This window comes from Megascapheus bottae, chromosome 2 (assembly GCF_031878675.1).
Source record: "Megascapheus bottae isolate mThoBot1 chromosome 2, mThoBot2.hap1, whole genome shotgun sequence".
NCBI lineage: Eukaryota > Metazoa > Chordata > Mammalia > Rodentia > Geomyidae > Megascapheus > Megascapheus bottae.
This window is the reverse complement of record NC_143510.1, coordinates 95,895,553-95,922,214: the sequence shown is the minus strand read 5'-3', so window position 1 is coordinate 95,922,214 and position 26,662 is coordinate 95,895,553. Positions and strand designations below refer to the sequence as shown.

The 26,662-nt window shown below is 60.8% G+C and overlaps 1 protein-coding gene across 2 annotated transcripts in view; it reads right to left on the bottom strand.

Moving 5' to 3' along the window:
- Tafa5 (TAFA chemokine like family member 5) overlaps positions 1 to 26,662 on the bottom strand; it is a 158,339-nt gene that overhangs the window by 76,284 nt on the left and 55,393 nt on the right. Inside the window, exon 1 of one of the 2 annotated variants that reach the window (XM_090328906.1) lies at positions 16,501 to 16,783. The exons of the other annotated variant lie outside the window; for it this stretch is intronic. Within the exon in view, the coding sequence (XP_090185032.1) occupies positions 16,501 to 16,591 (91 nt within the window). The 5' untranslated portion in view covers positions 16,592 to 16,783. Of the gene's footprint in view, positions 1 to 16,500; positions 16,784 to 26,662 lie in introns of those variants that run through there. 2 annotated transcript variants of the gene reach the window in all.

The window sequence follows — 26,662 nt, the reverse complement described above, 5'->3', positions numbered from 1 at the left end:
CCTGTCCTTCAGCTCTCCCCACCCCACCCCTCCCCAGGACCCTGTCCTTCAGCTCTCCCCACCCCTCTTCTCCCCTCCCCAGGGACAAATACATCTCTTGAACTGGGGCTTTGGGCTTCCTCGGGGCCCCAGTGCAAGGGGTTTGAGCTCTGACAGGGAGCCCAAAGAGCCCTTGCCATGGATGCCCAGAAGCCCTCAGGGGAATGCACTGGCTGTCTGGGTGTGTGGGGAGGGGCAGAGTCCCCATTGTGCCCGTGTGACTCACCCCACTCACGGGACTGAGTCACCTCCCGAGCTGCTCCTCTCTCCTGCCCCAGGGAGGGACAGCCCCCACCACACTGCAGAACGCAGGGAACCCGGAGCCGCTGCACACGTGCTGCCTGCAGCCTAAAATTAGCACTGCACCCGACCTGTGGGGGTCCGGCGGCCAAAGTGTCCAGATGCGGTGATCCGGTCTCCCTCCCAGCTCCCGAAGCTAATTTCACATCCTCGGGGTGCTCTGGGTAAGAAAGGCAGGTGCCCATTACAGCAGGAGCGGGGTGGGGGGCAAGGAAGGGTAGGAGGGCTTGGTGGTCCAGCCAGTCCCCTACCCACACCAGGAAGCCCAAGGAGGGGACCCAGGGCCCGCCACCCCTCCCCCTCCCACTCCCCTCATGGTGAAGCTCAGTACTGGAGTACCAGCCAGCCATAGCTCTCTGCTGTGAAGCCATAGAGGACCGGGGTCCCGGCCAGCCATCCCCCCAGCAAACACACACACACACACACACACACACACACACACACACACACACACACACACACACACAGTGAAGCCAAGGAGGACCGGGGGCCCGGCCAGCCATCCCCCCAGCAAACATACACACACACACACACACACACACACACAGTGAAGCCATGGAGGACCGGGGGCCCGGCCAGCCATCCCCCCCACCCCCGCAAACACACACATTGTGAAGCTCAGGATTGGAGGCCCGGCCAGCCATGGCCCCCTCAAGCTGGGCAGGTCTACTCTGATCCCCAAGTACGGAGGCTGCCTGGTCTGGCCTGGCCATGACCCAGGCCCACTGGCCCAGGGTGTCCTCAAGGCCTCTGGGACAACAGGCTACAGTGCCTCCTACTCTGCTGATCTAGGCTAACAGCTCCTCAGCCTTCCTTATCTCCAGGGCAGTCAGCGTCTCCCCGGCCAGAGAGCAGTGGTGACCGCATGCAGGGAGGCAGGGAGGGGCGGGCGGGACTTCCGGCCTCAGGACCCCAACTTCAGGGCAGGGAGTGGCTAGAAAGGGAGTCAATCACTGCAAAGGAGGCTTAACCACCAGGTCACCTCCCGAGCTTCCATAACACCGGGGAGCACCGGGCCTGGACCACCGCAGCGCCCAGAGCTTGTTCTTGGAGGGCCAGGCACTGCCACCTCTCCTATGGGCTGGTCTTGACTACCTGTTGTAAGTTGTTTCACCCCAGGAAGCGCTCGGGACTTCTGTGATGAAGCCTGAGGAGGGCTGGCCCACAGCCACGTGGTCTAAGGTGAAGCAGGCAACCCGGGCTGGGGGAATCCGAGTGCACGCGAGGCGGGCTGGGCATGGAGACTCGCGGGCAGGGTGGGTCCACCCCAACTCCTGCAGTCATTAACTGTAGGACACACGGAACAGTGGTGTCTGGAGCTGGAGGACTGGCTGGTGTCCAAAAATGTAGCATCCTGCGTGTAAGGGAAAACAGTGCAGCCCCTGACAGCCCCGCCGTCCCTGGGGCCCCATGACGGCACCTGCGCTGCTGCCTGAGGACCAGGATGTGGCCAGGCTTCTGGCACCGGCACCAGGCAGGGAAATCTCTCCCCACATGGCCTCCCTCGAGCCCCATGCCACTGACGCCAGAGTCTCTCTACAACTGCCAGCCCTTCGCTTCTGCCTCCTTGAAACAGATGCTACGTTTGTGTGTCCAGCGGTCCAGGCTGTGGAGACAGGTTGCTTGGTCAAGCCGTTTGTGGGTGTGGATGATTTAACATTTCAATCTGCGCTCTCCAGACAAAACAGATGTCTTGTTGTAACGCGGACAGCCCCGGCCAAACAGTCGAAGGCTGGAAGGATGAAGTCTGAGCCTCTGACGTGGCCAGAGAGCCCTCATCTAACCGGAAGCACCCACAGTCCACGCAGCCTCCAGATGCCTACCCTGCCTGCCTCCAGGCCCCGTGAGCCAGGGCCTCTCCACACCCTGCCTTTCTGGTGTTTGAAAAAACCTGGCTCAGCCTTGTCAGAAGGAGCGCCAGAGCCTGTGGTGTCCCCTCCATCAGTGCCACACCCCCGGCCATGTTCATGTGACTGGCCTGGCCACCACTGCCACAGGGAGCCACTTGAGCTGCACTGCCACCCTCCATCCACTCCACTCACAGGTGCAAAGTCCCTGTGCGTGGAAACTTGACCTGTCCTCACCCCAGCCTGTCTAGGAACTGTCCCCGCCCCAGCCTGTCTACCACCTGTCCGCTGGAAAGACCCCTGAAGCCTTCTAGAAGGAAGGATGGGCGGGAGCAGGGATCCTGGGTGGGGGCCAAGGTGCAGAAGTAAGGGGTTGCCTGTCCACAGAGACCAGCTGGAGAATGCAGAGCAGCAGGGATAAGAGCCCAGGTGACGGGGAAGAGGGGAGCTCTGGGGGAGGGGCAGGGGCCATGGCACAGGGCATCTTCCCCAAGCCTGAAGAAAACACTGCTTGTTTTACAAGAGCTAAACACACTTGTTTGTGTTGATCTGAAGACGTAGTAAAACTCGGGGATCTTCCCTCTTTCTGCTTGGATGTTGTAAAGACTGCTTTACACAGAGCAGCATGAGGAAACATCATGGCCACTGAGAAGCACAGCCGCCCCACCAGCCCAGCGCCTGAGCCCCCAAAGCACCTCCAGTCCCTTCCAGCCTCCTCTGGCCCAGCGCCCGAGACCCCGTAGCACCTCCAGTCCCTTCCAGCCTCCTCCGGCCCAGCGCCTGAGCCCCATAGCACACGAGGCGGGCAGGCCAGCCGGAGGCATTCACAGTGGGACAGCTGCCTCGGGGTGTGAGGTCTCCACCAGCATCGGGACTCGAGCTCTGGAGGCTGCCTGCACAGTCAGCCTGGGCAAGAACAGCAACCCAACCCAACCCTGCACAAAGACAGCGGCACGGAGGGGCCAGAGAGGCCACCGCCTGCGTGGCAACCCACATGTGTGGGTGGCGAGGTCCCAGTGGACATGTGTCCAGGCCACTGCACCGTGAGGCCACCACCCGAGTCACGACCCGTGGGGGAGGGGGGACGAGGTCCTGGCGGACGTGTGTCAGGACACGCGTCCAATCCCAAGGGAGGCACTGTACCACGAGGCCTGGCAAGAAATGCACTCAAGTGCCCAGGGGACACGGTGGCCGTGGGGGACACGGTGGCCGTGGGGGCCTCGTGAGTGACAGGGGACACGGTGGCCGTGGGAGTCCCGCAAGTGACCGGGGACACAGGAGCTCATGGAGGAGAGGGGCCTCACTCTCTGCTCAGGTTTTCTGCAACCCTAAAACTGCCTCCAAGTTGACTGTGAGTGGCAGATGACAAGAGCTGGACCCTCTTTCAAATAGCTGCTCGAGGCCCAAAGACCAGAGGCTCGTGGAGTCCCAGAGGGAGGGACGCTGGGCCCCGCCTGGGAAGCCACTGCCCGCTTGCCCACCGTTTCTGGTAGATCAGGACGGTCATCGCCTGACACGCCTCTGCAGAGCACTGATTTGGTTTTCACCTTTTTGCTTTGCCTTGAGTTACTTTTTAAAAATAATAATTTTTTTGGTGGGTCTTGGGGCTTGAACTCAGTCTGGGCGCTGTCCCTGAGCTCTTCAGCTCAAAGCTGCCGCCCTACCCTTGAGCCAAGCCCCACTTCCCTTTTCTAGAGGTTAATTGGAGATAAGAGTCTCAGGTCCTTTTGTGCCCGGCTGGCTTTGAGCCTTGATCTCAGATTACAGGCGTGAGCCACCTAGCCTGTTTTTTATTGTCTTTTTGTTTGTTTGTTTAATGTGATCTGGTGCTATGGACCCTAAGGATGACACAGACAGATGGAGCCACTAAACCCAGCCCTTTTTATGGGTTAAACTGAGGTCTCACAAATGTTTCTTTTCTCACAGATTGGCTTCCAATCCTCCCTAACTTGGCCCCCTAAGTGGCTGGGTCTCAGGCAGGAACTGCTTCCTCTAGCTAGGTCTTTAATTAAATGAGACAGTCTACTGGTACAATTTCTCCATATGAGCCCAGCTTTGAAACTCTCCCGCTCAATCTCTTCAAATCTGTGCAATCCAGGCACGCTTTCAGATAAATTTCAAAGCTTTGGAACATGCCTGTGTAACACAAAAGTTAAGATTTAAACAGTAATACCACTAATTCCCCTGGAATGGAGCTTAAGTAGAGCAGAATGAGAGATAACGAATGTCCTCTTACAAATCACACGGAAAGTTGCATTATCATACTTAACGATTTTTTTTGCATAATCTTGCCACTTAATAAGGCTACAAGATCTCATGTACGAGAAGTTTTAATTTATTCTGCTTGTAACTCAGCCCGAGCTGAGACAATCTCAGTTCTTAAAGGATTAGAGCACAAAGATGTTAGCGTGGCCCTACACACACACTAATTAAACAGCACAGGGACCAGTCGGGGGGGGCGGTGGCACCTGCCTGGGCATCTACCAGCCACACAGGGAGCGCCAGGCTCCCCTGCGCTCACATGCGTGTGTGGTAATCCTCCCCACCGCACTTCACGGTGGCACCCTGACTGGCTCTCTGCCTGATTCTGAGCTAGATCCGTCAGGTCCACGCAGGGGATCTCACATGCCTCACACCCAGGCTGCCTGGCCTGTCAGTAGCACTTGCTGACCAAACCAGCAGGGGCATCTACTGCTTGGCCCTTCCATAGGATGAGAACTGGCCTCTATCTGGGCTACATGAGTGCCCAGGACTTGGCACCACTCAAGTTAGGGCCAGCTGATGGTGGGGGCCGCCAGCCCCTATGGGGTTGCCCCGGGAAGGGGCCGGGAGAAGCCCTGGGACACAGTGGTTGCAGAGGCAGAGCTGGTCCAGGGCCGTAATTAAGACTCAGGCCTTGATTCCAAAGTGAGACCAGGGGATTCGGGCTCTGCCTGCCACTGAGGGGGAGCTGCAAATCTGCAGAGCTCCCAGGCCCAGCGATGCCCGGTAGATGGTCACAGCTCCTCTCCACCTGCCTGCTCTCCCACACAGCACAGACAAGTGGGCGCACTGGGGTGGGACTGGCCACCTCTCCACACCAAGAACCACATCCTTTGCACCAGTGCCTCTGTGCCCTCCTCGCTGACAGCACGGGCAGAGCCCTGCTCCAGGGTCCCCCCGGGCCTCTGCAGGGCCTCCCACTGCAAGCGCATGCTCCTGGACACCAAGTGCAAGTTCAAGCATCCTCAGGGTTGAACCACGTCCAGTGGCTTCCCTGCATGTGTGTCCCCGGGCCCCACAGGCCCTCGCCCTGTGCATAACCATCCTGGTCAGACACACCGAGCCAGCCAGGGCTTGCTGGCACTCCGCCCCGAGGTTGCCTGTCTCCAGCGTGTCTCGGGGTAGATCCACCTTGAGCGCCTCTCTGAGCACCCCAACACAAGGAGAGACGAGCGCTGCCCCGCAGGAGACAGGCCCAGCTCGGTGCCCAGCTCGGTGCCCGAGGCCGTTTGTGTTCTGGCATTTTCGTAGTCTAGCTCAGTAACTGGGAGTCGGAGGCCTGGGAAGGTCAGTCAGGCTGCAGCTGCCAAGCCCTCAGGCTGGCTTCTCTCGCCATGATGCTGCTCTGTCCCCAGCGTGGTGCTCTGGAGACAGGCAGCGGAAGGCATGTCGCGGAAGACAGAGTTCCTGTGCTTAAGGAAGAACAACTGGCATGGCGCATGGAGGCCCCATGGACGGGACCAACGCAACGCTCAGGGTTCACCAGACCCAGCCGTGGAATGCTCAGTCCAGCTCCAGCCACCTACCCAGCAACCCTCCACCAGGGCCCCGAGGCCTCCAGCTCCTTGCTCTGAACAACTCCTGAGAGCCACGGAGAGGAGGGGGGGACTTGATGGGGTGGGTCGTGGAGAGAGGGATGCACCCCTGTGCATCTGCTCGGGATCCGCTCAGGATCAGACGGCAGGGCAATTGAGGCCTGGCCCAGGACGCGGCCCACAAGAGAGCCACCAAAGGAGAGCCAGGCTCACACGCGCTCCAGCTCTCTGTGGGGACACAGCCTGCCTTCCCTTCATCCCAGCGTGCAGAGTCCGGGAGGGGAAGGACACAGGCCCGGGGCAGGCGCACTGGAGGAGGGCTGCGACAGGCCACTGTGCCCGTGGGAAAGGTGACCCACCGGGGACCGCAGAGACAGACAGGCTGGCCCACAATAGAAGCCCGCCTACACGGGGCCCTGAGACACACAGGTCACTGCCACTCACAGCCCTGACACCCGGCTCTCGGGGCCCGGCCCGGGGTTAGGGTGGCCCTCTGGGGACCCTCCCAGCCCCACTGTCTCAGTGGGAGCTCTCTCAGGGCAGGGGACATTCCTGGATAATGGCATCATGGCCCGCCATGTCTCATGGTCACAGTCCTGGGATTAAGTCCAACCAGACCAGCACTCTGCCTCTTGTTTGTTTGTTTGTTTTGTTTTGTTTTTGGTGGTGGTGGTGGGGGGGGGTTTGTGCCAGTCCTGGGGCTTGAACTCAGCGTCTGGTGCTGTCCCTGAGCTTTTATACTCAAGGCTAGCGCTCCATCACTTGAGCCACACCTGAACTTACAGCTTTTGGGGGGCTCTCATGGGCTTTCCTGCCCAGGCTGTTTTCAAGCTGTGACCCTCAGATCTCAGCCTCCTGAGTAGCTAGGATGAGAGGCGTGAGCCCCCGTGCTCGGGTGCTGTTTTGGGTTTGTTTTTGTCTGCTCCCCTCTTGCCCTGGCCTGAGAGTCCTGACACAGCCTCGTTTGGCCTTTCTTGCCCTAATCCCTCCCCAGCTGGAGGGCTGATCTGCATCCAGTGTGGTCCCCCACCATTCTCAGAGCCCTGACTGACCGCGGAGGCCCGGAGAGCAACACACTCACCCGTGGGCAGAGGAGACAGAAAATAACTCACTGCACAGAACACAGCGTTTGGCTCTCAGTGCCAAGCCACAGACTTAATGGGAAAGGGAAATATCTCACTTTCGATTAACGTGAATTAATGCATTAAGAACAAATCACAAATAAAATGGGTAAACATTAGGAGCACACTTTTAATACCGTGCCAGGTAACTGCTAAATTGGTCATGGTCTACTCTAATCAGAATCAAAGGTGCCTTTGGGGAGAATAGGTACAAATGTCAAACTGCTTTTCACTATTTTCTTTGGAAAAACAAAAAGAAAAGGAAAATTACCTTTCAAAGGGACCCGTGCCAGCAGGCTCCCCGAGGGCCTGTCTGGGGCCTGGGCACCGGGGGGTCTCGTGGCCCAGCCCCCAGGTAACAGACCGAGGGAGGGCAGAGGGCCCAGGCCAGCAGTCAGAGTGGCATCCCATGACCGTGTGCCCAGAGCGGGCAGTGACAGGCCCCTGGGGACACAGGCTGTGGCGAGAGATCAGAGGCTCACAGCCGCTGACTGTGAGGACCCTGGCAAACCCCGGGACACAGCGCTGCCGGATCCCAGGACAGGGCGTGCAGAAGAGATCGACTGCCACGGGGGTGTGCAGACAGGGCCAGAGACTAGAAGGGTGACGCCAGAAAGCCAAGAGCCTCCAGGCAGGAAGAGGGGGGGCCTAGAACACAATCTCCCCTGAGACTCGGGAAGGAATCAGTGCTATGCACACCCAGATCTCAGACGGGTGACCTCCAGCCTGCGGTCTTCAGAAGCCTCGTGTCTGACCCCTTGTCACAGCAGACCCAGGGACACAGGCATGCACGTGTCCCCATCCCGCATCTGCTCACAGCCACACACACCCTCCAAGCTCACCAGAACACCACTGTGTGGAGATGACCAAGCCCCATCCTGGGCTTCCCAGCACCTGCCCGGCAGCCACAGACCTGTGGCCCATCACATCCTAGCCTCGGCTCAGCCAGGCACTCAGTGAACGTGTCCTCACCAACACCAGGCCTCCCAGACCTCAGGCATCTCACGACTCCTGTGACTTTCCTGCACCCGTGCCTCGTGTGCGTGTGAAAAGACACTTTCCATCACCCTGTAAATAGAGCAGCACCATCACCATAAATAGAAGGTAACCATAAAAGTAAATACACAGCCATTAAAATGAAAAACGCCCTTCCGCATCCCGCGGAAAACCATCTCGCAGGCCAACAGCAGTGCGTGCCCTCGATTTAGGGAATGCTGAATTTACGACAGAAGGACTCTAAGACCTCCTGAGAGGGGCACCCCAAACCCAGTCTCCAAGAGAATGGCTCCTGCCTGAGTCCCAGCTCTCCGCAGAGTGCATCTTCCCAGATCGGAACCCCAGCTTCACTTCCCTGCCCCTCCAGTCCTTCCTGAGCCCAGTCTTCGGCCCTGTCCCCACGTGCCAGGCTGCATGGCGACCACACCCGTGTGCACGCAGGTGGCCGGAGCCCATCGTCACTTTGGGGTAATGGCTGTGTGTCCTATACCCTTTCCTGCGCGGCTGGCCACTTTACCACAGGCCTAGCGTGTAAATCAGCCCGTGTCTCTTCTCTCACAGCTTCTGAGGCTAGAAGCCTGGGCTGAGGCGTTGCTGGGGCCACGCTCCTCCCCGCTGAGGGTGGCAGGGCAGGCTCAGTCCTGGGCCCCGTGCCCCCCTCAGCTCCGCCTGTCTTCACCAGCAGCCGGCTGTGTGTGTGTGGATCCTTGGCCTCTGGACCGGGGGTACAGCCCTTCCCCTCTCCATCCCGTGCTCAGGGATCCTGGCACCGCTGGGGTGCGTGTGCAGCTGTAGGGCACATCCGGGACCCCGGGGCATCTTCTTTCCCTGGTGCTCCATCTTCTTGCCCATGCCACCCAAAAGACCCCAGCTTCCCCCACAGCCCCAGCTGGCACACAGCTGGCACTCAGTGTGTGCTCAGCAATGGGAGGCCACATGTCTGTCATGGCTGTCCCCATGGCAACAGAAGGATACCCGGAGACTGCGCTGCCGTGCGGGCATTCCCCGGGGACCCGCGTTCCCCGGGGACCAGCAGTCGGGGACGCAAGGCAAGGCACTGCAAGAGCAGATTTATTTCTACGGTGGTCTGAGCTCTATCAGTGGGGCGAATCAGAGAGCCTGCTTGGCTGCCTCTGTAATCAGGAGAAGGGAGGTAATTGGCTAATAAAATCCACCTTCTCCAAGGTAGAGGCTGGCTTTGAAAAACGAGTGTATTTTGAAGTCTGCGTGACCTCCTCTAAACATACCCGGGCAGACCTCAAGGCCGTCCTGGACGGGGTCTCCACACAGGCTCCAGAACCACGGCACTCGGTCTTCACAGCCATCAAGCATTTTGCTCATCCTAACCTGAACCTTCTGGAAGCTTCCCTGCCCTGCCCTGACGCAGACAAGGAGGGGCAAGAGTCACCCAAGGGCAGCACAAAAGGCACCCCCCCCCCAGCACAACCAGAGCCACCAGCCACAGCCCAGGAAGCAGAGGCCAACAGCCCCAGCCCTGCGGGGCTCCCTTCCAGGCCATGCAGGAGCCTTGTTCTGAGGGGCACCATTCTGCCTTCGCCCCACTAACGAAGCCCCTGGAGCCAGGCCAGAAGAGGACACCGGGCGGGCTCACCACATGAACCTGGGACTCAAGTTCTTGCCTCTGTGTCTGTGGCCAGCACAGCACATCACACCTTTGTCCCTCGCCTATGCCATGTCCACTGAGACTGGGGTCTCCCCACCTGACTCTGGGTGCACTGAGCTCAGGGCCTCCTTCCGCTGATGCTGTGTCCACTGAGAGTGGGGGCTTCTCAGGGAGAACCAGAGCCCAGCTCTGTGCCCATGGCTGCACTGGCTGCCTCCCGGACACCCCCCCCCCACGTCTCCCCGAATAGGCCTTGGGCTCAGGTACAGGCCTGGACGTGGACACGCACGGTGGAGACCTGCCTGGCCCTCCCCTGCGTGTGATGGAGCTTCACCTCCCTGGTGGAAGGCTCCCATGACAGAGGTCAGGGGACTTTCATGCTCCAGGACCTCACATCATGGTCAGATAATGAGAGCACTCAGAGGGAGGGCCTGAGGTCAGCCAGCCCTGGAGCTCCCTATCCACACCCCTCTCCCCCCAAGTACAGAGGCACAGATGCCCCTGGTGAGGGGGAGCTGGAAGATGGGCCCCAAAGTGAGGAGCCAAAAGCCAGGACAATCAGAACCACGTCTGTGCCCAGCTCGGCTAACCTCCTCCGCCCCCCCACCCGTACTGCGCCTGGCTCCTCCCACTTACCCTCACCTCCTCAGGGTCCTGAACGGCCTTGCCACGGTGGCAGCGGTGGATGGTGACAGGGCTGGTCGTGGCACCCAAGTCCGCCAGGGCTCAGGGCCCACCTGCTGTGGCCCCCGGTCACCAGAGCCAACCATCTGGCCCTCCTGGGTCCCCACTGAGCTACGCCTGCTCTGCCCGTGAAGGTACAGCTTGGCTGCTGTGGCGCTTGTCCAGCGTCCCTGGACACAGCATGGCCTACACAGGGCCATCGGAAGAGCCAGCCGCAGGGTGTCAGCAGCCGTGTGGGCAGAAGCCGCTCCAGAAGCCGCCGCAGCCCTGGGAGGCGCAGGGGATGTTTATGGATGTGTGTGTGTGTGTCCCACGCCTCCATGGTGGTGTGGGCGCAGGGGGTGTGCGGCTGTCCGTTTGTTTGTGTACTTTGTGCATGTACCGCGTGTGTACTGCACACATATGTACACGTGCGTGTATGTGTGTGCGCACACGTGGGTGTGGCGAGGACGGAGATGTGGGTGCTGTACAGATATAAGTAGTACGGGATGTCTGTGTGGGGCAGGTACGGGAGGCGTGTGCCTGGGTTCCCGCACGCAGGGGTGTGGTCTGTGTACACGTGGTGTCTGCGTGCCTGTGGGGTGTGGTGGGCGTGGCCAGTGTGGCTGGGGAGGGCTGGCGTGTGGACACCACCGTCTGCTGGGTGTAGACCTGCGCGGTGTGCAGGACGGTGGGGTGTGGCACTGGTAGATGCAGTCTGTGCAGTGTGTATGTGTGTGCGTGTTCACTGTGGCCTGGCGTGTGGGATGAGGAGGTGTGATATGTATGTCTGTGTATGCCGCGTGTGGACTCTGTATACTCAGTACATGGTATGCACACACGATGCCTACTGTGTAGATGCGTGGTGTGTGCTGTGTATATATGTATGCATCCAGTGTTCACTGCTGACATGGTGTGCATCTGGTGTGTGCTGTGTGTACTTGTGTGTATCTGCTGTGTATGTGTCTATGTGTGCATCTGGTGTGTGCTGTGTGTACTTGTGTGTATCCGCTGTGTATGTGTCCATGTGTGCATCTGGTGTGTGCTCTGTGTACTTGTGTGTATCCACTGTGTATGTGTCCATGTGTGCATCTGGTGTGTGCTGTGTGTACTTGTGTGTATCCGCTGTGTATGTATCCATGTGTGCATCTGGTGTGTGCTGTGTGTACTTGTGTGTATCCACTGTGTATGTGTCCATGTGTGTATCTGGTGTGTGCTGTGTGTACTTTTGTGTATCCACTGTGTATGTGTCTATGTGTGCGTCTCTGGTGTGTGCCGGGCCTGCATGTGTGCATCTGGCGTGGGCCAGGCCTGTGTGTGTGTGTGTGTGTGTGTGTGTGTGGCGTGGGCCGAGCACACGGAGTGGGAGCTACACGTCATGCCAATGGAGGGTGTGACCTCAGCACCTGGCCCCAGCGTGCTGAGTTAGGCAGCAGGCGGCCGCAGGGGGCTGGAGGAGGCTGACAGGGACAGGGGTCTTCGACGAGTGACGTGCCATCCAGAGCCCCGAGCCCGCCTGCTGCACAGAGCGCTCGTACGTCCTACGTCTAAGCCACGGTAGCACGGTCGTCCATTCCCACGTACGTGGAACCCAGTGACCTCTTTGTACGTCAATGAGATGAAGTGACCGCTCTCCCCCACCGGGCCCTAGCCACACACGCACCCTCTGCTCATTAATTACATAGCTATGGGCTATGTTTTAAATTAAGTTCGTTATGTACGTCCATAAATTTTATGTCTTAGGTAGATTACACACACTATATTAATACCTACCAGTGTTTAATCATGAACAATCACATTCCTAATGTACACAGAGTCAGTGGCATTCCTTGACAAAGACCATGGTGCTCGCTCCCTCTCCAGGCCCTCAGCGCCTTCCTGCACTGGCATGAGCAGCTGCCCTCTCAGGCCCAGGGGCACGGGTCCTCTTCCCCCAATGGCACCCCCGCCCAGGGGTACACGTGCTGCACACCCAGAGACAGGCAGAAACTGTGGATGTCCAGACCCTGATGGAACAGGGTCTGAAAATGTCTTCACCTGACTTTCTGCTCAAGTTCAAAGCAGGAACGTGAGAGGCAGATGGGTTTCCCACACTGCAGAGGGAAGATGGGCCCGCGTCTACAGTCCCGGGTAGACAGTGCGCTCAGATCCCCCAACCCCTCCGGGCGGCCCCATGCCCCACTCCCGAGGGCTTTCCTGGGCCTGGGCTGTGTGGCTGGGAAATCAGCCCTCTGCCTGGAACAGCCTGCCACGAGCGTCTACAGCCAGCTCCATGGCTGAGCCCTCTGCGTTTTAACATTTACAGTTGTCAGACACTCTGTGGATGAGAGTCCCATTACAGTGAGTGTGGGTTTTATTTAGATTCTGTGTCACACCAGAAATGATAGTAAATGGTGATAAAGCAGCCGGTTATTTTAACGCCCTTCCGATTCCACCCCTCCCAGGGAGCCATTCACGCCTCGCTGGCCTCTCCGGAGGGGCAGGTGGGTTAGGGGAGTAGCTCTGGGAGGCTCTGAGCCCTGCCCTGCCTTTGTGCCCCCAGCGGGGTTACCGGGCCCTGAAGCCCCCGGGGCAGGCAGAGCTTGGGAGGCCAGGATCCTCTGTAATGCCAAGCCCCTCCAGGGACGGCCCAGAGACTCCTCAGCCAGATACCAGGCCCAGAGCCCCCACCCATCCAGGCTGGTGAGTGTGTGCAGGCTGACTGCACAGTGGGAGCTTGGATCAGGGCTACTGACCTCTTCATTTAGACATGAAGGCCTCAGCTCAGTGTCTCATTCCTCCCGCTCCTCCTCTTACCACAGGCTTGAACCAGGCGAGGGCGCAGCCTCTGGCCTCCACCACCGACCACCTCGCTCTTCTATTAGCCAGAACTGTCCCGCCCGGGCCCCCGCCCCTCACCACAGCTTGCTTTGGAACAAGTGCAGGTAGCTACCATGCCAATTACTTTTCACGGACTCTTAGGATCAGGAATGATACTGTCTCCTAAGTTCTCTGTCCATTTAAAAAAAATAATAAACTGACGGACGTAACAGATCCGTGAGCCAACCACACACTGGCCCCAGTGAATGACGGCTGCACAGAGACACCACAAAGAGCACACAGCCGCTGTGCTCCTTCCCGGACACGTGGGTTCACAGAGGAAGCTTGACTTCAGCATAGGAAGCGAACCACAAGAAATGAGTGATGACCCTGTTTCCCCAGCCACAGCCTGCCCTCTGCACAGCTGCGCGAGGCGGCCTCGCTGCGGGCTCTGGGAGCTGCCACGGCCCCCAAAAAAGCCCCCGAATCCACCGCTCAAGACGCTTTACCACAGTACCCTCTGCCTGTGAACACGGCCCTGGCCATCCAAGGCACTGACAGAGTAGAGTCAGCCCTCAAGTCCACGGCACGGGGCCGTCCCTGCCACCGAGATGGGCTTCTGGGTCAAACACAAGAGGCCTCTGGGCCACAGGGCCTGGCTCATGCATCTGTCTGCTCTTTGTAGTACTGCTCTGCTCTTCCTGTTAGGAGCCAGCTGTGGATCTGAGCGGCCATGCTCTGGTCTAAGGGAATCAAAGACTGAGAAAAACATTGGGGAATGTGTGTCATTCCAGCTGCTGCCTTACGTTGTGTTGGAAGACCACAACACAGCCAGTTCCCCACCCCTGCCACTGCACACGTCCTCTGTGCCGTCATGAAGTGGCTGGGTGCTAAGCCAGGTTTCTAAGACGCCCACCCCGGCGCCCACCTCCTCTAGCTCAGAAAAGCTGGAATGTGGTACACTCCACTCAGAAGAGAAAAGCTGCCCACCCCAGAGACTGGCCACTGCAAAGGGTGCACTGGGCTCCTCTCCTCCCACACATGGGCCAAGCTCCCCACAAACCTTCTCGCTGGCTGCCAGGGCCAGGCGGCTTGGGGGGGCAGGACTTGCGCTTACAAAGGTTGGCCAAGGCAGAGGCACAATGAGGACCACAATGCCCTTCCCTCTGGGTCCTCAGCCCTATTCATCTTCAAAATAGCTGGAAGACGGGCCAGCCAGGGGGATGGATTAGCCACTGGTGGCCTGTATCTTTACACAAAGGGGGAAGTGTGGAAAAAGGCTCCCTGGGTCCCCCATTCTTCACCCCTGAAAAACCCAGATTCATGGAAATCGCTATTTAAACAGCTCTTTCCCACTCCGTCCCCAGGCAACAAGTCACGATTGTCCCATGGCAGCTCAACTCAATCCTTCCACACTCTGGCTGCACTCCGGGTGCTCCCCGCACTCCAGCCCCTGGCACCCCAGCCTTGGCCTTCCCTGGAGAGCCACAGCTTCTCAACCCAGGCTCCCGGACCAGTCCCTGGGATGTCTGAACTCCAGGGGCCGGGGAGCCTGTCACAAGGACGTCACAGCCCCTTCCTCACCTTCCAGACGGAGGCTGCGGCAGAGGGCACAGGACTGGGAAGCCCGTTTGGGGTGAGCCAGGGCTGTCCGTGCTTGGCTTTTCCCGGAGTGTTGTCCCAAAGACGCCTGGGCCTGGTCAGGTCCTCTGGGTCTGCTGGCCACATCCCGCCTTCGCCTTATGCTGCCCGTGCTGGCGTCCCCCAAGGCCATGCCAAAACTCCCGGGAAGGGCTGGGCCACGGCCACTCACAAATCTGATCACAGGTGCAAACCACCTGCTCCACTGCTGACCCTACACCCAAGACACGGACCTTTCCTTGTAACCAGAGTTACAGTCCACCTGAGACCAGGGCACTCCCACAGGGCCAGGCAGAGGACACCTGCCGGGCCATCGGCCTCTGCACGTCCAGTCGTCCCTGCATTTAAAACCCAGGTCTCCATGACTCAGGAGGACACAGGCAACTCCGAGACGCCCTGAAATGTCCTAAGACGGACACCAGAGGGGAGCAGAGCCCTGGGGACAGAGTCCACAAGCCCAGCTCCCCAGGTCAGAGCACACTGCCTGGTGGACCAGGCACAAGGGCTGTGCCCAGGGGGAGACGATTCCAGCAGACGCCGGCTGCGGAGGACCACGGCCCCGAGCAGAGCTGCCCACTCCTGAAGTAGGTCACAGCCTGCAGAAGCACCGGCCTCCAGCTGGGGAGAGGACCACAGAGCAAGAGCTGCGGAGCAGGCCTCGGCCTACGGCAAACTCACAGTAGCCTCCTCATCCTGCTCCCTGCTCCTGTGCCGGCCGTCCAGACCCCACACCAAGACCACACACAGCACAGAGGCCCCGGCCCTCCAGAGGCTGCTGACCCGGCCCCCACTGCACCTGCCCTGGTCCCACAGCTCCCCAGTCACACAGAGAAGCAGCTGACTGCCACAAAGCCTCCCTTCTAGGAACCAAAAGCTCACCAGGTCGAGCCCCTGCGTTACAGCGGCCACAGGGCTGCCCCAGGGCTCCATCTGGACCCCGTGCTGCCCTGGGGACCCGGGTAGGGGGACTGCCTCAGCCTCCCTCCCTCCTCCCCGGCCAGCCAGGCTCAGCCTGGGTATGTCGGAACTCCAGTAAGCTAGAGAAGCCTGGGTGGGCCAGGAAGTTTCCGGAGTGCGCTGGCTGTGCACCCCCATAGAGGGCTAGGATGGGGCTTTCTCTTCCTTCTCGCCACGGGGGTCCAGCCCATATCCATATCCTGGCACCTCAGTACAGCCCCGAGAACTAGAGCCAGAAAACCGTGGCCCAGACGGCGAGGGGGGGACGTGGGGAGCGGGTGGGGAGCATGGGCTCCCCAGCCTGGGCCCGGGTGCCGACCCCCATGTGTCCACAGCCCGGCCCGCAAGCCCAGGCTGGCACGGCAGGGACCCTGAGCCGGGCGCGCCAAAGTGGAGCGCGGGTGCCATCTACCGAGAGCCCGCGGAGAGCGGCCGGGCGCCCGGCCCCAGACCCGGGCGGGCGGCGGGCCGGGGACGAGCCGGGCAGGCGGTGGCTGGGGCCCTGGGCACCGGGAGGCACCGGGGTCCCGGCGCGATGGGCGGCGGTGGGGCACCCGCGCCCCGCGCGCGCGGCCTGGGCAGCCGGATGGGCGCGAGCCGCGCGCCCCAGGCCAGGGCCGAGCGCCGGGAGGGTCGCGACCTCCGCTCCGCAGCGCAGACGAGGCTTGGCGGAGCCTGGCCGGGGCCGGGGACCGCGGGCCGCGGGGGACCATTACCTTCTCTCAGGAACTGCGCGTGGATCACCAGGACGAGGAAGCAGCAGAGCGCGGCCCCCGCGAGTGCCCACAGCGCCTTCAGGAGCTGCATCGCGCAGCGCCCGCCCGGCCGACGCCCCCGAAGTCGCGCAGCGAAGGTCCGGGCGCCGCATCAGCGCCCCGCCGGGTGCAGCCGCCGCGGCCGCCCGCTCGCGCCCTCCATCCGCCGCCAACGCCGCGCCGCGCCGCGACTGGAGGCGCCACTCCGGGAGGCGATCGGTGTCTTTGGGGGCCGGGGGAGGGGAGCGGGGGAGGGGAGGGGGCGGGCGGGCGGCGGCGGGGCGGGGAGGTCAGCACCAAGCCTCCGGCCGCGGCGGCCGCCGCTCCGGCCACTCGGCCACCACCGCGGGCTGCGGGGCCCCGGGGGCCGGCGCGCGGGGAGGCGGCCGCCGCGGCCCCATGAATCGGCCCCGCGCCGCCGGCAGGGCCCGGACGGCGGGCCGCGGACTGCGCAACGGCCGGGGAGGGGGGGTCCGGCGCGGCCCCGGCGCTCCTCCGCGCGCCGATCGGCGTCGCCTTCCGCCGCCTCCGCCTCCGCCGCCCGCTCCTCCGGCTCCGCCGCCCGCTCTCGCTCCGGCCCGGGGCTCAGGGGCCCGCCGTGCCGCCGCCGCCACCGCCGCCGCCGCCGCCGCCGCGGAGAGCCAGGCTCGGGGCCGGGGCTGCGCGCCCGCCGCGGGGCTGCAGCACCATCGCCGCCGCCCGGGCCCGCGCCGCCCGGCCGAGCCCGCCGCGATCCAACTTACGCGGCCCGGTCCTCGCCGGACGGCGCCGGCCTCCGCGCCCCCCCCTCCCCGGAGCCCGCGCCTCCGCCGCTGCCGCCGGGACGAGGTCCGGGCCCCGCGCGCCCGCAGGCCGCCTCCGCCGGGCGGGAGAGGCCGGCGGCGAGGCCGGCGGGGGCCGCGCCGACAGGTGGGGCCGGCGACGCCGCGCGCCCGGCCGCCCGCGGGACGCGGCTGCTCGGGTCCCGGCGGCGCGCGCCCGCCGCTCGGCTCGGCTCGGCGCCGGTCCCGGGCGCAGGGGCGGCGGGCGGGGAGCGCGCGCGGGGCTCCGCCGGCGCCGGCGGCTGGACTTCGGCCCGCGCCCGCCGCTGTCTGCGCTCCGCCCGGTCCGCGGAGCCGCCGATGCGCACTGGGCCGCGGAGGGGACCCCGGGGACCCGGCCGCCCTGCAGCGCCCCCGCCTGGCGCGCGGCGGCTCCGCCGGCCCCGAAAACTGCGGGTCGGGCTCCACCTAGGTGCGCGGCGCCCTCACTGCAGAGCCGGGCGCGCCGCCTCCAGGGGGGACGCTAAGGTCCGCCCAGGGCCCCGGGAGAAGCCGGGGAACCCACACCGAGGCCGGGCTACCGCCGAAGGCTCCCCAGCCAGCCAGGCCCCGGGAGCCAGCGCCGCGGGCCTGGAAGGGCGGCGGCTGACCGGAAACACCCTGCCCCTTCCCCGGCCCACTGCGTGCCGGCATGGGCACCCAGCCTGGCAGGCCGCCTGCACCCGGAGGACGACGTGCACAGGTCCGGCCAAGGCCTGGTCGGGGGGACCACGTGGGCGCCTGCCTCTCGCTGCCTCCATTGCCCCTCCAGGAGGGGCTGGTGTTGGCTCCTAAAGAGGAACAATTTTCCTCCACATGCTGACATCCCAGGGCTGGAGGTGTGTCCTGTTCACGCACACGGGCGGGCCAGGTCTCCAGGCATTCTCATCAGAATTTAATTGGTAAGGCCTAGCGAAGCCCTTTGGAGGAAAACCAGAACCAGCTTATTATGCCTGAACCTGTTCCACGGCCAGGCCCTGTGGCCCACCCGCTCCCCACCAGTGCCTTTATCACCCCTTTATGTGTGCACAGTGGAAAGAGACAGACCCCCGAAGAGCTCGAGCTTCTCAGTGTGCATTCCGGGAAACTGAGGCCTGCTACTAGCACGGAGTTGTTAATTGGTAGGTCAAGGGCAGAGCCAGGACTAGCGACCAAACTCAGCACTGCCCACCTTATGAGACACCCCTGCCCATGGAGCCAGAGGGCCACCAGGACTGAAAGGCAGCTCAGACTCCCATCACCGGTCCTGACCCCTGAGACAGGTGCCAGCGAGAACCACGCCTACCTGGAGAGGCCACTCCAGCCTCACACCAACCAGGCAGGTGAGCAGCTCAGGGCCTGCCCTGGGAGGGGCTGGGCCTCCTCTGTCCTGGTGAGAACTCCCTGGAGCCCCCACTTCCCAGGAGGACCCCGCCCTGCTAGCTTCACCGAGACCCCTAGACCAGCCTTCAGCGAAGCACCGCCCCCTGTGCAAAGCCTGACCTCCACCAAGGTCACCAACCTGCTCGCCTCCCTGGGGGGGGGGGGGGCGGTGCTGGAGCTCATGGCACACGCACAGGCCTGGCCCAGAGGGGCCTCAATCAAGTAGAGCATCACCTCCAACATCAGCTGGGGCCCCAATCAGCTGCACATTATTTGAAATCTGGAAAATTGAACCGTAGCTTAAATTCACTTAGGGGGACTTGTAAAACAACAAACCATGTGGATGATTTTCCTATGCAGAAAATTGAAGAGTAGGGAGAATGTCCATCGCTCCTGTCTATCCTTAGCTTCCAAACCACAGCCAGCCCAACGCCCAAGTCTTCCGCACCATGCTTTACTTAAGAAGCAAGCGCGATCCTGAACCAAAGCAGGGCTTGTCACCTGTGGGAACTACATTCTAATATAACCAGTTTCTTAGTAACTTAGGTCCTTTTATTTATCCTGAGGTGGGCTCACAGGCCTCTGCAGGAGGCCTAATGGGTAGATGTGAGATATACACAGTCCAAGAAAATTATCTCAAATGGTTGCAAAATACAAACATGGACAGGGCAGGCCAAGGTTATCCACGTGCCTGAGTGTGGTGGGTATGTACACCCGCTGGTCCCAACTCTTTGGCAGAAGAGCATTCCAGAATATTACCCTGCGACACTCCATGCCAAACACCCACCAACAAAAGCCAAATGAGTCCTCTTCCACCAAGTAGAGGAGCAGGGACTCAGGATGGCTGTGGAGCACGCTGGCTTCACTGGCCAGCAGAGCAGGAGAAGACATGGCAGCCCTCAGAATAATCCACAGCATAATCCACCTGCAGACACATACTGAAGACAGCGGGTTCCGCCCATCCCACACTCTACACGGAGAGCTGGCCTGGCTGACCCTACCCCAGAGAGAGGAGGCAAGAAACCAGGCGTGGAGATGAAGAGCCAAAGGTGGTTTTCGGACTTGGGAGAAGCACGGGGACTGGTAAAGGCTATGCACAAGGATGCATGCTTCAGAAACACTCCTTTGGCTTTGGGGAAATTGGTACAGTAAAATCCAAGTCTCTTTCTGCACAGTTGCAGTCACAAATCTCTTCTCTGGTAAACATCACTTATGGAACACGACCGTAAATGTCATGTGTTTCTTTCCAAGTTTTAAAGTCAGTATGAAAACAAAGCCCAGAAAATTAATTATAGTAGACAGGCAAATGCAAATGGCTAAAGCTAGAGTATTAAAAATGTAGGTCCAGCTGGTCCCCCGTGGATTGTGCCCATCGTCCTGGCGACTCGGGAGGCGGAGGGCGAGACCAGTCTGACAGAAAGTCCCCGCGAGCCCATCTCCACCAGTCGCTGGCCCTGGTGCTCACAGGCGCCCATCAACGGTGGCAGGAACGGAAAGAATAAACAGGAGGACTGCAATCTGTGCCAGCCAGGGCAACATGCAAAGCCTTCTCGCAAAAATACAACAGCAAAAAGGGCTGGAGGTGAGGCTGAAGCAACATAGCACCTGCCTGTATACAGATCCTCATCCACACACACATATGTGAACATAGAGAGAGGTGTAACACGCCCACATCCACATGTCCATACACATGTGTGCACACAGACACATACAAGTCAATGGACAGAGGAAGGAAGCGGGAAGGTTTAAAAGAAGACTTCATGTTTGACCACAGCTGAGGAGGCACAAAACGCCATCCTAACTGCACGGAACATCCTCATACTGATTCAGTTCCGGACGTGTCTGTGGCATTGTTCTGTGAGGTGAGCACGCCCAGGATTGTGGCAGTGGCTCCCGCCGCTTGTATGCTTAACCCATACAAAGTAATGACATCGCACCGATGGAAGGGCGTGAGGAGGCCTGCGTGCGTGTGCGTGTGTGTGTTAGGCCCTCTACTATGGCAAGGGCATGGACGTACGCTCGCTGCCAGTCAAAGGACATGCTGGCAGGATGGGTGAGTGAACATCCACCTTGGCGTTCACTGGGCTGTGTGGTCTCAGCAGGTTCTCAGCAGACAAAAGCCCTCAGTGCCAACAGCCTTGAGCTCTGGCCAGGAGGCCCCAGCACTGCCGCTCGAATAGGGAAGTGGGGAAAGAGAGTTTCTCAGGAGAAAGGGCACCGGCTCCCCAGGGGGCAGTGGCCGGAGGACTCAGCTGGTCAGCGGCAATAGCAAGTACCAGAAGCCCACGCTGGGTCTGACCATGGGGAAGGGAGAAGCCAGGGGACGAAGCAGGTGCCCCACAGGAAGAATGGAGAGAGGATTGGCAGAAGCGGGCATGGGGTCAGGGACTGAGCTGTGGTTTCATCGCTGGCATCTGATCACCCACCGGTGGGCAGGAAGGAGGTCTGGAGAAGATGAGACTCGGGCCTGGGCCCTGGGAGTCTCTGCATGGCTGCGGTCTGGACACCAAGGCTGGGCAGAGAGCAGGCTGAGAAGAGACCTGGGCGGGGCTGACCTGGGCAGTCCATGCGAATGGAGGCCAGGGAGACGCGTGGGCAAAGGATCCCAAAAGTATATGTCTGTGGGGGGATCGTGGCAACTGGGGCTCACTCCAGCCTGGTAGGGCAGGTGCTGTGGGGCAGCATGGCACAGCTGTGGATGGGCTAAGTGGGCGAGCTTAGCCACCCAGCAGTGTGGATGAAACTCCTCCCAGAGCCCCTGGTCCAGGGCAGGGGAGGGGCTCGGGGGAGGGGTCAGCAGACACAGGCAGGGATGGACCGGCGGTGGCGGCAGCCCGGCTCCGTGTGGAGGCAGAAGTGGAGGCACCCCACAGTGGGGTCTGAGGACAGGAGAAGGGTCCCAAGTGGGAGATAGCAGGCCGGACGTCCAGGGCAGACGCAGCTGTGTGGGACTCTCTGGGCTGTTGGTGGACACGTGTCCCCAGCCTGGAAGTAGGGAAGATGCATGTCTCCTGTCCGTGTTGTTGGGGTGCAGATGGGGCCAGAACTCCAACTGTGAACCAGGCCTGTGTCTGTAAAGAGCCAGCTCCAAGGCCAGCAAGCTGGAGGCCAGCTGGCTGGACAGCACTGCATGCACACTTCCCCCAGGCCCTCGGGGCCCCACGGGGCTGCCCAGGCTCAGATGTACGGGCCTCCACGTGACTCACTCACACACTCAGGAAAACGTACTCACCTCCCTCCCTTCCCCTCTGCCTCTGCCTCTGTCTCTGTCTCTCTCACACACACACACACATGCGTGCACTCACATGTTTGCACAGACAAAGCCGACCCCATGTGCGCTCCCTGTTGTGTTCTCCTCAGCCTTCAGCTACCCACTCACTCCTGCGTCCTCAGCAGTGAGCAGGGACTGTCCCTGAGATGCCATGGCAGCCTGGAGGGCAGTGGCCTGGCATGCTGGGCCACACCCGTGTCTGCACTGCACAGGGACCTGGAACCCATCTGCAGGGCCTCCTTAGCCGATACCCTCCTCGTGCTGAGGCCCCATCAGGCCACGGGGGCTGGGACGCCATGAGGCATCGTCTTCAGGGCACCATCAGGCCGTGGCGATGAGGGGCTGGACGCCTGTGGTCACTAGCACAGCTCTGCGCAAGCCCTCAGCTCTGTGAGCCAGGCCCAGCCATTCTTCCTGCAAAGCCCCCAGGGATGAGGACAGAAGCAGGAGTGGGGGCATCTGAGTGCCAGGGCCTGGTTGTGCCTCGTGGCTGGTGTCACATCCATGGGGGAAGAGGAGCAAGAAAAGTTCAGCCCTTTCATTTTAAACCTGATTTCCAGCATACGCATGAGCGCCATCATTAGAGAGCAGCATAGCGGTTTCTCAAAGCACATAGCCCAGCCCTTCGCTGCGGCCAGGCCGTCCATATCTGGGTATATGCCCAAAGGACATATGTCCAGTCAGCTGGACAAGGTCAGCTCTGCTCCTGTGCTCCCTGACACACTCACAACAGCCACGATGTAGAAACAGCCCATGGGTGGACGGAGGAAGTGTGTGTGCGTGCGTGCGTGTGTGCATGTGTGTGTGCATGTGTGTGCATGTGTGTGTGTGCATGTGTGTGCATGTGCGTGCGTGCGTGTGTGCATGTGTGTGCATGTGTGTGTGCATGTGTGTGCATGTGCGTGCGTGCGTGTGTGCATGTGTGTGTGCATGTGTGTGCATGTGTGTGCATGTGCGTGCGTGTGTGCATGTGTGTGTGCATGTGTGTGCGTGCGTGCGTGCGTGTGTGCATGTGTGTGTGTGCGTGAGTGTGTGCGTGTGTGCATGTGTGTGTGTGCGTGAGTGCGTGCGTGCATGTGTGTGTGCAAGTGCGTGCGTGTGTGTGCGTGCATGTGTGTGTGCATGCGTGTGTGCATGCGTGTGTGCATGTGTGTGCGTGCGTGTGTGTGCATGTGTGTGTGCGTGCGTGTGTGTGCGTGTGTGTGTGCATGCGTGCGTGTGTGTGTGCATGTGTGTGTGTGTGCGTGCGTGCGTGTGTGTGGCGTATATACAAAATGGAATACTATTCATCCTTCACAAAGGATAAAATCCTGCCATTTAGGATGAAATGAAAGAGCCTGGCAGACGCTCTATCAAGTGAAATCACCCGAGCACACAGAAACGCTGCATGATCTCACTCATTTGCTGCGTGCAATAAAGTCCATCTGATACCAGCAGAGTGGACGGCGCTCCCTGGGGACGGGCAGAGCAGGGGTGGGTGGGGAGAGGTTGGTTAACAGGTACAACGTCATAGTGAGAGGCCGGAAACAGGACGTGCAGGGCACCAGAGGCTGCTGACGAGGGGGAGGTGCTGTGTGTTTCGGCAGAGCCGCAGGGAAGGCCCCACTGGGGTGACAGATGCGCCATCCCTGCCCCGGTCCCTCTGGCCTGTGCGTGTGCACACCGCCACACCCCACCTCACGGACAGCACCAGAGCCAGAGCTGGGGAAGAGCAGGGTCTCTGGGCCCGGGCCCCGACTTCCCCTGCTGTTGGTGTGACCTGACCCTGGCTGGATTTTACTCCCCCAAGCACATCCATTACACCAGCAATGACTGCTGGCCACCCCCCCCGACTGCTTTTTCTCCTTCCTTTCTGTAGTGTACCCCGGGTATCGCAGGGTCCTGTTCCAGGGAGGTCTCTGGGCTGCAGAAGGCAGCCTGGATTCACCGTTCACACTTGCATGGGGTGAATGTCTAGCAGGCCTCTGAGGGCCGCCTGTCCCCTGTACCCAAGGCCGGTGAGAGCCAGGCCGCCTCTCCAGCAGAGAGGCAGTAAGTGAGCAGAGGGGGCAGCCAGGATAGAAAAGACAAGGAAAGACCTGGAGCTGAGGGAGGGGAAGAGGGAAGAGCGAGGCTCAGGGTGGACTCAGGGTGGGTGTGATATCTCTGGCTGGTCAGCTGTGCCCAGGGCCTCCGGGGCAGAGACTGGGCAGGCTTTGGAGCTCCACTCACGGATAGAGACAGTCACTTGCAGGCCAAGGCTTGGGTATTTTACCCTCACATTTCTTCTACGACACTTGAACCTCCCAAAAATAAGAGGCCATGACCTGAGCAAACCTGCTTCTTCTTGTCCATCAGCCTGCTGTTCTCCTTCTGGTGCTCCAGGTCTGAGAGATCCCTGGAACCAGCGACATGTACCAGGCCACTGCCCTCCTCCCAGGCCTACCCTCAGCATGTGCCATCCTGGGGCTCCCCCACTCCCAGCGGCCTGCTCCTGGAAGGACCTGCCAGCCACCCCTGCAGCCCTTGCCAGGACCCCCGGACAGAGCAAACACAGGCTCTGTCCTCCTCCCTTGGGCTCTGCCTACTTTCTCCCACCTGGCTCTGTCAGCCCCAGCTCAGCCCAGGCTTGTCTGCAGCAGCTCTCATTTCTGACTCTGAACCATGGCCTCCCATTCGTCTTAGAATCATCTTTTCTCTGCCCAGATCCACTCTCAGCCAAGCCTAATACTTGGGTCTCTATGGGGCTTTCCCTTCCAACGCCCAGTTCTAATGAGGCTGGAAGGAAACCGTCCAGCCAGCGGGAGCCCTGTGATGGCCCCTCAGCTTCAAAACCCATCGGCGCACACTGGGTCTGCCTGGCAGGAGAACGAGACCCACAATATTCACGCAAGTCAGGGCCCCATCGGCCCCTCCGGGAGACACACATACAAATACTGGTCTGGTTTAGGAACAAGCGCTTTCTGCATCTGTCTGCAGAAGCAAGGTATCCACGCTGAAGTGGGAAGAATACGCCGCAGAGCCAAGCCTATCCCCGCAAAATGGAGCCCGGGGAGGGGGGGACACTGTGCACACAGGGAAAGAAGGGAGTTGACCCGCCGACCCCAGCAGACATGAAACCTCAGCCCACGGGAGCAGAGCAGGAGTGGGCAGCGAAGCCACAGGCGGTGGGCGTGCACTCAGAGGAGGTGTGGACGCTGGGGACAAAAACATTTCACGGGTGATGTGGCTCCCACAGCCAAGGGAGGGCTTCGTAATGGGGTGGGGGTGGCCCAACCCCTTGGCTCCAGAGCCCTCCCTGCCTGGAGTCAGCAGGCCCCCGACGGGGTACCGGCTTCTTCCAAGGACCCGCACTCAGGTCCCGGAGACTGGAGGGTTCCCACCCCATCTTGAGCCATGTCGCACTGGCGAGGCCGGGACCAACGCCAAATCCCAGCTGGTGAGGCCGTGAGAGCCCAGGAAACCACACCGGTGCCAGCATCAGAGACCATTCCTGTCCCCTCCAGGGAAAGGTACATGATGAGCCGCCTGGCTGAGGCCTCCCGGGACCCACACAAAGGACAGGCTGAGGAACCAGGGAGGGACCCCCAACCCCCGCCCTGTTTTCTAAATGCCAGGGGAATGGCTGAAGGTCAAGGGCTGTGTGGAGAAGCTGGTGGAGCCCCCTTCCATCCAAGACCCGTGGTGGAGCTGTCCCCAGCGCTGGTCTGCGTGTGCCAGTCTGGGCCTCTGGATACACTGCTCCTCTGCACGGCCCTGCCCTCGGCCCAGAGCAAGGCGCGCCAGACACACCCGGACACACCAAGACACACCCGGACACACCCGGACAGCTCGGTTATTCTCCACATTCGCACAGACCTCCCGCTAGCAACTGCCCTGACTACATGCTAGACAGTGGGGCCAGCTGTCTGTCTATCTGACCATCAGGCAAGCATGGCTTGTGGAGGGACAAACAGACAGGGCTCTTTCCTGGAAGGTTTGGAAGAGTCCCCAGGGTGCTGGCTCTGGCAGGAACAGAACCCTGGCCCTGGGTCCCCAGTCACCATGACCCTGTCTGGGTCCCAGGCTGAGGAGCCTGGACCCCAGCTCTGGGTGCGGCTCTGAGCAAGTCCCCTGCGTTCTGGGAAGGGACGAGGGAAAGCTGTGGGAGCACCTGTGGTGACAAAGGAAGCGACATTCATTCAGCACACACTAGGAATGGGTAGCCAGTGCCAGGCCACATCACAGCCCTGTGCAAAGGAGCCAACCTGAATCCCCAGGAAAGGAAACGGAGGCACAGAGCCTCCAGGGTCTTCACTTTGGGAGTCCCTGGGGCATGAGCAGGGCCTCGCCCTCGGGTCCCCTACAGGCCGCTCTCCGTGGGTTGTCCTTCCTGGGATGGCCACACAGTGTGGCTGAGCACGGAGGCCTCGACTTGCAGTGCAGGTCAAAGCTCACGGCCACAGCGCCCCCTCCTCGGCGTCAGAAATGGCTTCTTGGTTTTAAAGTCTGCAGGCGAGCTTTGTTTGTGAAGTCATTTACTACTGACTGCTGGTGTCCAGAACTTTCTAACAGGGATCTGCTTTGCAGCCTTTTCAGTCACACCTGAGTCGCAGCTGAGCTGAATCATCTCCTCCCCGTGACCTGGGAGCCACTGGTGAGCAGAGGACACGAGTGCCGTGGTAAATGTTCCAGAAATCAGGGTGCTCCGACCCCAATAGGGTCGGCAGAG